At 34.1% G+C, this 12,359-nt stretch overlaps 1 protein-coding gene across 1 annotated transcript in view; it reads right to left on the reverse strand.

Moving 5' to 3' along the window:
- LOC115217608 overlaps positions 1-12,359 on the reverse strand; it is a 71,747-nt gene that overhangs the window by 2,388 nt on the left and 57,000 nt on the right. The window contains exons 10-15 of the mRNA XM_029787360.2: positions 12,048-12,155; positions 8,230-8,313; positions 6,231-6,638; positions 4,192-4,376; positions 3,053-3,127; positions 1,706-1,902 (exon numbers count right to left, since the gene is read on the reverse strand). Coding sequence (XP_029643220.1) covers positions 1,706-1,902; positions 3,053-3,127; positions 4,192-4,376; positions 6,231-6,638; positions 8,230-8,313; positions 12,048-12,155 — 1,057 coding nt within the window. The remainder of the gene's footprint in view (positions 1-1,705; positions 1,903-3,052; positions 3,128-4,191; positions 4,377-6,230; positions 6,639-8,229; positions 8,314-12,047; positions 12,156-12,359) is intronic.

Raw genomic sequence — 12,359 nt, forward strand, 5'->3', positions numbered from 1 at the left:
TGGGGCTGTAAAAGACATTTGCTCAAGATGCCATGTAGCAGGACTGAACCTTGCCACATAGTGGTAAGCTGATAAGCTACAACTTCTTTGACTGAATTTCATCGTAAAATGGACTAGTGGTTGGTGATAATACAATTTCCTATATTCTAACCATCTCTGCAGTAGTTTGATAACTGAAGACACATTTTGTTTATAGGAGGGTTTCAGTTCAGCATTACATGCTAACTAAACATACAGTAATTATATAATGCTGTGTCTTCAAGAAGATGCTTTACTCACATGTCAACATTGTACCATAGAACTAGGGGCAACCTAGTGCTAAATTATATGTGCCTCTAATGTAGCAGTTAACTGGAGAATAAAGGGCAACATAATTTGCATGAGAGCATGTTTGGCAGGCAGTAACCAACAAGATTAGAAAACCAGACTGATATAATATGGTTAAAGAGAATCCAACTACCATTGTCTCACACAAGATTGGGCAATAAACTGCACTTGTGAAGACCTGTTGAGTCAAGTGAAGTCATTGTTGTGGCTGATGACTACTATCTGATTGGCATGTAAAAAGCACCATTTGAACATGATCAATATCAGTGCCACCGAACTGGCTCCTGTGCTGGTAGCATGTAAAAAGCACCATTAAAGCGTGGTCAATGCCAGTGTCACCTGACTGGCCCACTACACTCTCAGAGTGGTTAATGTTAGGAAGGGCATCCAGCTGTAGAAACTCTGCCAGATCAGATTGGAGTTTGGTGCAGCCTTCTAGCTTGCCAGCCCTCAATCAAACCGTCCAACCCATGCCAGCATGGAAAGTGGACGTTAAACAACAATGATGATGATGAGTATCAAACCCATGACAATGATTTCCAAATAACTTTTTCATTAATTAAATCTTTTTTAATATATTTTGTAAAATTATCATTATCCTCAGCACATTCATTTTGTTCCTTTAAGTGTGGAATCTATTTGAGATCTTCATTTTCTAGCTGAGAGATGAACAGTTTTTAACTCAGCCAAACGTTATCACATAAAAGGGGGTTTTCTTTGAGTAGCTCATTTTTCTCTACTAAAAACTTGCTACAGTTTTTTTTCAGTTTTCACAGAAGGGATGACAGGGGACTAAGACTCCTGGTAATTTGCTGTGCTTGAAAAGACATGTCAAGCTAAGTAAAATCATGGTTGTCTTGCATTCAGGCATATACCCTGCATTCTTCTCCAGCTGAGTTCCTAATCTTGTGGGATCATGGGTGTTGTGCCATGTAAAAAGCACCCAGTACACTCTATAAAGTAGTTGGTGTTGGGAAGGGCATCCAGCTGTAAAAAGCATGCCAAAACAGACAAGGAGCCTGGGCAGCTCCTGTCAAGCCGTCCAACTCTGTCAGCATGGAAAATTGGAATGAAAGACTTGCTTGTTTGGCAGTGACACAAGTTTACATCTATCACACAATGTCAAAACAAGGAGACAGAGGCCTAAACATGTATGTGCACGTGCACATACACAACAAAATTTTTTGTCTACCAAATCCACTCACAAGGCTTTGGTCTGCCAAAAGCTATAGTAGAGGACACTTAAGCAAGGTGCCCAACTGTGGGACAGAACCTGAAACTATGTGTTTGGGAAGCAAACTTCTTAATTGCATAGCCATGTTTGTACCTTCGTATAACAAACTTTAAATTTAAACTAATTATATGTAAAAATACAAACCTTTCCTCATAATATTTATAAAGCTCAAATGCTTGCCACACAAATAAAGCAGCTTTCCTGTGATTAGAGTCAATTTTCAAATTTTCAGACTGTATTTCTATGTCACCTGAACATTTTGAAGTCTTCTTTGTAGATTTTTCATATAATACTCTCACATCACCATTGAAAGGTTTTTCATTCATTTCATTGTAAAGAATCTGTGGTGCAAAAAATAACAAAATAGAAATAAAATTTGACCCTTATGGGAAGCTTGTGTATATGTGTGTGTTACGAAAACAGCAACATTTATTAAAAGGCATAATTATAAGCAAATTTATAATAAGATTTGTTGGGCAAGGGCACTAAAATATTGAAGTTGTACAGAGAATAGACAGTATGAAGTAGAATTAAGTTTTTCTGTGCCATTTTCACAACACACTGCTTAATTCCCACATAGAATAGGGTTTAAAATTTCTCAAAGTTGTGAAATAAATGCCTTATAATCAGTGTTTAGTCAGTAATTAGTATCTCAGAATTCAGGAACGTATGCAATAGCAATGGTGGCTATGCGATAAGTTTGCTTCTCAACCACATGGTTCGGGTTCAGTCTCACTGTGTGGAACCTTGGACAAGTGTGTTTTACTATAGCTACAGGCCGACCAAAGCCTTATGAGTGAATCTGGTAGAATGAAAGTGAAAGTAACCCACAGTATATATGTGTGTGTCAGTTTAAATCCCCATAATCTAGTAGTTTGGCAAAGAGACTAATTAAATAAGTACTAGTATATATATAAAAAAAGGGACTGGACTCACTTCATTTGACCAAAATCCTTCAAGGTGGTACCCCAGCATGGCTGGAGTCTAATGGCTAAATTGAGTAAAAGATGAAAGATATCCATAATTGCATGGATCAGATGGAATTCATTGAGACAAATCTTCTATGGCTGTATTCTCTTCCTGTCACTGACTATCGTCTATTTTCCAGCAAGGAAAGATTTCCCTATAGCCAGTCATGTTTTTACAGTAGGTTAGAAATGAAAGACACTGCTTGTATGAAAGTGACACTTGTTTACAACTCCTATATGATGTTAAGAGATGGAAACACAGACAGACACACACATACATATATGATGGGTTTCTTTCAGTTCCTATCTACCAAATACACTTACAAGGCTTTGGTTGGCTTAGGTCTACAGTAGAAGACACTTGCCCAAGGTACCATGCAGTGGGACTGAACCCAAAACTACATGTTTGGAAAGTAGACTTAACTATTGAGTTATGCCTGACCTATATATTTACAAAATTACTGATGAAAGAAAACAAGAGTATTGTATTCAAAGAATTTTAAGCAAATAAATATATACGTACCGAGAGATCCAGAACTTTTTGGAATTTTTTGATATCTAAATCCTTCATATTACTGCTGGTTGTTTGAGTTATTAACTGAAAAGATTAATTTTTGCAATTGATAAGAAGTGTTATATAATCTGTTGATATGAAACTAGTGTATTAATATTACAGCTTCCTTTGTCAGCCAACATATTACTGTTTTGATGGCATACTACCTTAGCAGGAACTGCAAGCTGTGTGCTGGTATGGTCATATAATACATATGAATAGAGAGTCACATCAAGAAATGCTAACTGTGGAGGGAATGTGTTGAAGCAGGAGCTCCAGGAGGACATGGGACTAAGTGGTAAGAAAGCACCTTCAGCTGTTGGACCTCAGAGGGGATGAATTCTGGTCCTTTGCTGTGCTTGAGAAAACTTAGTAAGTACATGGTTGTCCTTGCATACAGGCTTGTCCCCTGCATCCCTCTCCAGCCGAGCATTCTTAATTTTGCAGGCTTATGGGTGCTGGTGCCATGTAAAAAGCACCCATGCTGCTGCTGTGTAAAAGCACCCAGTACACTTTACAAAGTTCTTGGTGTTAGGAAGGGCATCCAGCCATAGAAACCATGCCAGAACAAACATGGAGTCTGAGCAGCTCTCCAGCTCCTATCAAATCATCCAACCTATGCCAGCATGGAAAATGGATGTTTGTTCAAAAAATATTCTGGGATATATATGTAGGCCTACTGCATTTTAGATATTCATAAATTATAATTTTAATAATTATATAAGACCTTTCTACCCAACTTTTTTCACCTTCCTCTGACAATGAAATTTTCAAGAGCAATGCAAAATATTGGAAGATATTAACTTCGTTAATCAAAGTGTTGATATATAATATAAAAACCACTACTTTACCACTCTAAACTAGAATGAAAACAAATATTGCTCACACTTTGTTAAAAAATAATAAGGAATTGCATTCATTTATTCAAAACTTGTTTCAACCAGAAAAAAATACCCTCAAAACTCATCAATTTAAAAATTTCAAGTATATCTATCAAGAGTTATTTTAGAAAGAATGAGAGGGACTGAGGCAGTAGGATTTCTTTCAATGGTATTCAGTGGTGAGTCACACCAATAAACAGATGTGCTTTTAAAAAAATGATGCATTACCTTTATACTTTTGTTATTATTCATAATCTTTTGTACAATCACATTATCCTCTTCTTTTTCCTTATCAAAAACTATCAATTTATCCATATTTCCAACAGCAAGTATTTTAGACTGGGCCAATACTGCTATTTTATCCATTTTCAACAGTTCTTGTTCAAGAGTGGGATCAAACTGTTTCAAGAACTCTATAAAACACAAAACAGCTTCTTTTTTTTTATTTCAAAACATTAAACATTGACAAAACAAAATATGAATAGTTATCTACACTGGCTTAAAGATATAATGCAAACAAAATGTACACCAAGTAAAAAAATTTGCTATGATTTCACTGTAGTAGATGGATGATGTAGAGGTAGATAAGAAAAAAATGTGGGATGAAGAAATTAGAAAGGTGACATAAGATGCTGTTCAAAATACAAAAAGATGTATTGAAAAATGTGTCCAAAATACATTATCACACACTATCAGACCAATTATACTCACAATCATTAGCAGTAGATAAAAAAATAATAACATTAATAAAGTAAACCAAAAATTGACAAAAATGAATGTAGGGTTAAGAAAGTTTCTTCATTGTTGTGTGGTTTCAAGTGCGATTCTACATGTGACATTTTGGACATCTACCAAAGTCTTTTGTAGATATTTGGTAAAGGGGAGCAGTGTGAAAGACTGTTAGAATGATCGTCACTGTTCTCAGGTGATAAACTTATTGCATTGCCCGGTTTAACACCTGCTCCTGAGTTTCCATTAGCAGGGACAATTCTGTTGCAAGTGTTAGGGTCAAGTCTCTGGTCTAAGAACATCTACTTCTCATTAGTTTTGGAAACCCTGGAAAGTTACATGGGTGCTACCATTTTCTCAGAGTAAACCTTTGTAGATGATGAAAGAATAGCAGCTAAAATTTGCACTAATTAATTACAGATTAGGGAGTAAAAATGTTGGAACTATATAAAATAATCTTAACCTGTGTCCCTGTTCACAATTAGAAGCTACTGAAGTGATTGAAAGACAGTTCTTACAACAAACAACAATCAAGAATAAAAGAACTAAAATAATTGCAAAAACTAAGACATAATGATCAATATGTAATATGAAATCATATAGTAGTACATGTAGTACATCATGTAGTACAGGCATGTGGCTTAGTGGGTAGGGTATTCAGCTTATGATTATAAGGTTGAGTTTGATTCCCAGCTGCACCCAATGTCCTTGAGCAAGACACTTTAATTTTATGTTGCTCCAGTCCACTCAGCTGGCAAAGGTAAGTAGTACCTGTATTTCCAAGAGCCAGCCTTGTCACATTCTGTGTCATGCTGAATCTCTCTGACAACTATGTTAAGGTTACACATGTCTGTGGAGTGCTCAGCCACTTGCACATTAATTTCACAAGCAGACTGTTTCGCTAATCAGATCGGTTGAAACCTTTGTCATTGTAACCAACAGAGTGACAGTTATGAAATCATGTGGTTTAAAGTTTAGAGTGGTGATCAAATTATAAGATCATGAGTTCAATTTCTAAACTGTGTAGCATGCTATGTCCTTGAACAAGGAATTTCATGTCACATTGCTCCCATCTACTCAGCTAATAATGAGTACCAGCAGAGTGCTCATTATTAGCCCTCTTTCCTTTCAGCTTCATTATTAATTTTCTTTAGTTTAAATAATTTATTTGCTAAAATATGTTTATTGACTATATGCACAAAATTAACCTAAGTATTTCTATTAACTCGAAAGTACATCATGAATAAAAAAAGTTAAAAAAAAAATTAATTGGGGCCATTTCACTAAATGGTTGCTCAGGCTGCTAGAAATGGCAGCCAAATTTACCAGTATCTAGGTTAAACTGAAGACAGTCCTGGATACATTACACATCAAACAAAAGCAGGGTCATCAGAGCTTGCAAACCTTTGATCACAGGTCGATTAAATTAGAAGCAACTTGTAGCAGAACAATCATACAACGACCAAACCAACTACCTATCATAAATGACAATAAACATGAAAAATACACGAAATAAGAAAAATCAAATCAAATCTCACTTTTATCATTCTCTGATTCTACAGTATCCTGTTCTTCTGTAACATGTTTTTCCTCATCTTCAGGATTTGAGAATTCTTGCTTGCTTTTTTTCTTTTTCTGCTTACACTTGCTTTTCTTCACAGCTTCTTCTTCTTCATCTTCGTCCTTCTGGTCTACATTTACAGCAGAAGTTATTTCATAGCTGCTTTTTAGTTTCGGATTTTTCTCTTGTTCGGATTCAATAATGTCACTTTTTTGTTTTTTAGATGCTTTCATATTTTTTCCTTCTTGCTCAGCCGTATTGTTCTGCATCTTATCTTTCTTCTTCTTCTTCTTCTTTTTCTTATCAGCTTTCTCAGATGAGGTGTCATCAACAGGATTATAACCAGGAGGATAATTATTGGATTTCCCATCTGGTTTTTTACCTGCTAAAAAAAATAAATAAATAAAGAATATGAATATATATAAAGAAATAGACAATGAAGAATTATATTCATATGATACTTTATTCACTAACACACATTTGAAATAATCCAATGAGCTGAATCCATTATAGTATTTGCCTGCTTAATCAATCCATTTAGTTAACCAATTAATCAACTAATTTACAGAACAGTTGTCTCCCAAGTCATACTTCTCAAAACCTTAAAAGTACCTGTTTTATTTTATTGTGAAGGTATACATTAATCAGCGCTAAACAATCAGACATTAAACAATGATAACGGTAATGATGATGATGATGACTATGTATATATATATACATTTTAATGCCTACTTTCCTATGCTTGCATGGGCCGACAGAATTTAAGGCAGACTTTCCATGGCCAGATGCCTTTCTTGTCACCAACCTCCTATTTCTAAGCAAGATGATAATTCTCCAGAACCAGACAGGTTTCCACATAAGACTGGAAACAAACATTATCTGTATGATGGTGATGCTTGTTTACAATCATCACATGATGTCAAGACAAAGGTGTGCACACACACACACACAGATATGACAGGCTTCCTCCAGTTTTTGTCAACCAACTCTACTCACAAGGTTTTGGTAAACTTAGAGCTATAGCAGAAGACACTCACATAAAGTGCCATATATTAGTGAGAATGCCATGTTGACCAGCTGATTTTGGTTAGAATTAATCTTCATTAGTGATGCTACTCTGTCACTGATAGGTAAGCTGAAATCTCCTGCCAGTATATATACATATAGAAATTACCATATGAATCAATGGCTGATTCCGTAAAATGATAATGTGAAATTTATAAAATTATTAAGGTGGCTAGATGCAATTTAAAACCTAAAAGTGATTAGGGGTGCATGTCTGCACCAGCATGCTAGAAACAAGCGGAAAAAAACTCTTAAACATGAATGAGGCACAAGTCTATTCACTGACAAGGGAGACAACCTACCACAGCAAGCATATCAACTGGCCAGATGAAGATTAATTCTATTTGAAGTTGGCCAGAATAATATTAGAGTGGCAACCATCACCTATTAGCATAGGTTACATTTAATATAAGTCTTCTCTCATAGGTGGACAAGTGGCCAAGTCATTTAGAACATAAAAAAAAAAATTGCACTGCAATGCAATATTTGCTTTTAAGTGTCTGTACCCTGAGTTCAAATCTTGCCTTTTACTACTTTTGTGTGAGTGAGTTCATATTTTTGTCTACAAGTGTTCACTCACTGGTTACAAACAATGGCTGCATGACAATGAAATCATGTCCAGGCTTCTTGATATGTTGTGTGATCTTTGTAAACAAAAGTACATTCATATGGTGTCATACATTGTTCCGTAGACTGGTATAACCTCCCTTGGAAACAAGTGGTGGTGTAGACATCAGTAAAGGTGTCCAGCCATAGAAAACTCTTCCCCAACATACTTTTGTATGATCCATGCAAGCACAGAGAAGTAGACATGAAAGTAATGATGATGATAAATATACCAAACATAAATTAAGACAAAAAAAATTATTTGGAAATGGCAGAAATTCAAACAAAGTAAATATTTTATTTACCCTCTCTTAAAGCCACACGTTCCGAAATATTGCTGCTTTTGGTTGGACCGGTTTCAACTGGTTCAGTTAGACTCAAATTACGTTCTTTCAAAATAATATTTATAATAAAGATTATTCAGTATAAAATATATTTTGGGATGTATTACATTATTATCATGAGTTTGCATTATCATAATACAAGTAAGTTGATAAAATAAGTACCAGTTAAGCACTGGGGTTTGATGAAATCAACTTACTACTTCCTGTAAAATTTCAGGCCTATGCTGATAATAGAAAGGATTATTATAACACAAGCAAGTAGCAAGAATACCCAGGCTTAGAACTGAAGGCAGAGTAGTCTCAGAAAACTTTTAGGCAACTGGCATTGTTGCAAGGAACCAGCTGTCATTATAACAATCATCTTAACATTTCAATTATTGAAGCACTTTCATGTTTAGAGAGAAGGCTTTCTTTGAATATTCTTTAGTTAAAATGCTCTTGCATTGTAGCTTCTTTCAAAATTAGATTCTCTGCAAGAACTGACTTGTTAAATCAAAACAAGAGAAAGGGATTAATTTTATTCTTTTTGTAACCTTGCAGATACTTAGTAATGAGAAAAACTCAGACATTTGTGAAAAATACTTGTATTGCTTTGTAAAACAAAATAGTTACTAGGCAAGACTCAGACCTCCATCAACAAAATAGTCTTTTACATGAAGTTCTCCATATGTTGACTCATTCAAATTGCATTCAATGTGGACTAGTTCAAGTTGGTGTGGGAAAAGACAATATATCTTTTTTCTGCTGGCTTTTAACACCCCTCCCCCACCACCTCTTTTTTTTCTTAAAGTTCCATTGTTATAAGACTTTGTCCAAGTGATTTTGGTGAACTTATGTAGAACTTTAGTATATTATGTGTCAAAGGATCTTTTTTTCTTTGTATGTTTTTATGACAAAGGTAGACTGAATTCTTCCAACAGGATGTTCAGGGTGTATCTTTCTTTGTTATTCTCTGTGATTTGGAATTATTTCTCTCTCTTATTTGATTAATACATCCAGATTTGATAATCCACTTGAATTTTGTAAGTAACTTTTCCTCATCCCATTTTAACAATTCCAGGTAACCACAATAAATCTTCCTTTTTAATTGACATACCTGTACAAGTTGTTCAAGATGGAACTGTTTCATGTATCTCTTGTACTGGTCATTTGCCTATAATTTTGCTTTTTTTCTACAATCTCTGTTGCAGAATAATATTTTTACCAAACATGAGTTCTGCAGGTGATTATCTGCAAGTGATTTCTGTTCTGGAGCAATTGGATTAGGAGTATTCAATAAACTAGTAAAAACTTTTGTATTACTCTTCTAGTGGTTACCTCCACTTTTGATTCAACAAGTGCTCTTTTAATGGTATCAACATATTTTTCTGCTTGTCCATTGGACTGAGGTTGATAGGGAGGTATATAAATACGTCAAATGGTATTGGTTTTACGAAACTGATTAAAGCTCGACATGATTCAAGGTCCATTATCTGATACTACCATTTCTGACAAACCAAACTGACTGAATTGTGGATGAAGTCGAGATAAAAATTTCAGGTCACTTTGGCAAGGCATCAATTAGTGACATAAAATAAATTTCATTTGTAGGGCCAGCAAAACCAATGTGTATCCTGGACCAAGGTTTTTCTGGTACTGGCTATGCTTGCCATTTAGACCTTCCAGTTATCTTGCTTGCCTGTATGCAACTATGGTAAGTATGTGCTAGCTCCTCAAAGTGTTTGATGATGCTAGGCCAGTATACCTAACATCTTGCAATAGGTTTCATATGAGTTATACCTCGGTGGCCCATATGTAATTGCTTTAAAAGTAGATTCCATTATTTTTGAGGAATAATGACTCTTTCATCAAACATAAAACAACCATTCACTAATAATAAAGATTCATCATTTGAAAAACTGTTTCAGATATTCTAAATAGTTTTCTTGGTCACCCAATTTGTCAACATTTACAAACCAATAGATAGCTAGGGTCTTTTCTTGTTGCATCTTCAATCATATCTGCTGACACAGGATCTATTGTGGTAAATAAGACATTTTGCACATCATTTTCTACACAATTCTGCATCAACTTTACCAAACTCATTTAACTGGCATTGAAGTTATAACCTAGTAACATTATTGCCCATCTTTGTAAGTGACATGCTATGTAAACTTGAATACTTTTCTTCAAGATGAAAATAGAAACATGTGATTTATGGTCAGTAAATAAACAAAAGGTTTTTCATGCACCTTCTAAAATTTTTTAACTGCAAAAACTAGTGCTAATGCTTCCTTTTTCAGTTAACATTTGCTTTTTCAGTGCCATCTGAGAATACATGTGATATGGTAGCTTCAATACATATTTTAAATTTTGGATCATAATGGGTTAGTAATAAATCAGATTATAATAATTCTTTTGGCTTCTCAAAAGCTTTCATGTATGTAGGTGTCTAGTTCCACATTGAGTTTTTCTGAAGCAGATGGGTTAAAAGTTCACATGAGCAATGCATGGAAGGTTGGAACACACTATAATAGCTAAGAAGTCCAAGAAACAATATATTAACATGTTAATATATAATGGAACTGGCATTTTCAGAATAGATTCTATATTTGCTGAGTCTGGTTTATGACATTGTTTATAATAAAACCCAAATAATTTATTGACTTCATAAAAAAGTGCGTTTGACAAGTCTTACTTTAAAACCAAATTAATTCATTTTGTGGAAAAAAGTATCCAATCAATAAAATACTCCTTCTTTCACACAACCAGAGATAAGCTGCAACTACAGAAATACCTGCTTTCATAGTATCTATTACTTGTTGAAAAATAGATGGGCTGTTTTTAATTCATATGGAACTTTTTGATATTGGAAAAGACTTCTGTGTGTATTAATTATCAACAGTTGTTTTGAATTGTCCTCAATTTTAAGTTGTATGAGACAAATCAATTTTTGCAAAGTGGCAGCCACCATTAAGCTTGCTGAAGATATCTTCAGGAATAAGTAAAGGGTAGAAATGGCTTCTTAAGACTTCATTTAATTCAATAGAAAAAACTGTGCAAAGGAGAATCAAACCATTTGCTTTCCTAACAGACATTATTGGCGTAAAAATCCTTCCATGTGATAAAACTTGGGGTATTAATGTTACTTAAGTTGTATGTAGGAGCTAAACTTTTTATAATGTTTTGCACAGTCAAACTAGCATGGCTGACAAGAAATGGCAGTTATATCTCTACTGATAGAATTCAGTAATAATTTAGGGTTAGTTGTTTTTACTAGATTTACTGACTTAAAACTTGTCAATTTCTCATTCATTTCAGTAATTTTTGTGTCATATTCAAGTCAATTAGCTCTTAGCACTTTTTTGATGGCTTCTTTGTTTAGTTACATCAGGACATTTCTCTGAGATAACACTATTCAAAGAGTTGAGTTTTGAAGTTCAATGACTTTATGTTCAAGATTTCCATAGTAATCAACTAAATCATTAGTACTCAAAAGTATCACTTAACACAAAACAAAGCAATAAACCCATCAGTAATCTCAACAAATTTGGACTAAAATTAGTAGCTAAATTTTTCTCAAATCATAGGTAGAAGCATTCTAATTGTAACTATTTTTAACAATCTTTTCACTGTTATGAAATGGACTCAACATGAAGAAAACCAGAGCAGGGACTTAACAACTAGTCAGAGTACAATTTCTGTAATACTAAATAGAAGGCAGGAAAGTTAATGTCTTTCAAATTACAAATCAAAGAATTCAAATTGAAAAATAAAGAAAAAATTGAAGTAATTCTTACGAGTGACATAGTCAACAGCCTTCTCAAAATATTGTGGTTCAATCATATACTTTTCATTTCCAGGGCTCAAAATGACATTGTTTGATGAAATGTAAAACTTTATGCCATCTATAAAAAATATATTACATACAAGTAAATATATACAAATCAATGTCTATTGAAAGCAGAAATATTTTTCGTTATTGTTACAGTTAACTATTTTCTCTTAGTTGTTACACAAATGGGACAGAATATGTTTGAACAAATATTTTTATAATCATTTTCTTTTACAATTGCTTACTATTTAATCCATGAATGAAAATACCTGTTTCT

Source organism: Octopus sinensis, linkage group LG11, assembly GCF_006345805.1.
Source record: "Octopus sinensis linkage group LG11, ASM634580v1, whole genome shotgun sequence".
Taxonomy (NCBI): domain Eukaryota; kingdom Metazoa; phylum Mollusca; class Cephalopoda; order Octopoda; family Octopodidae; genus Octopus; species Octopus sinensis.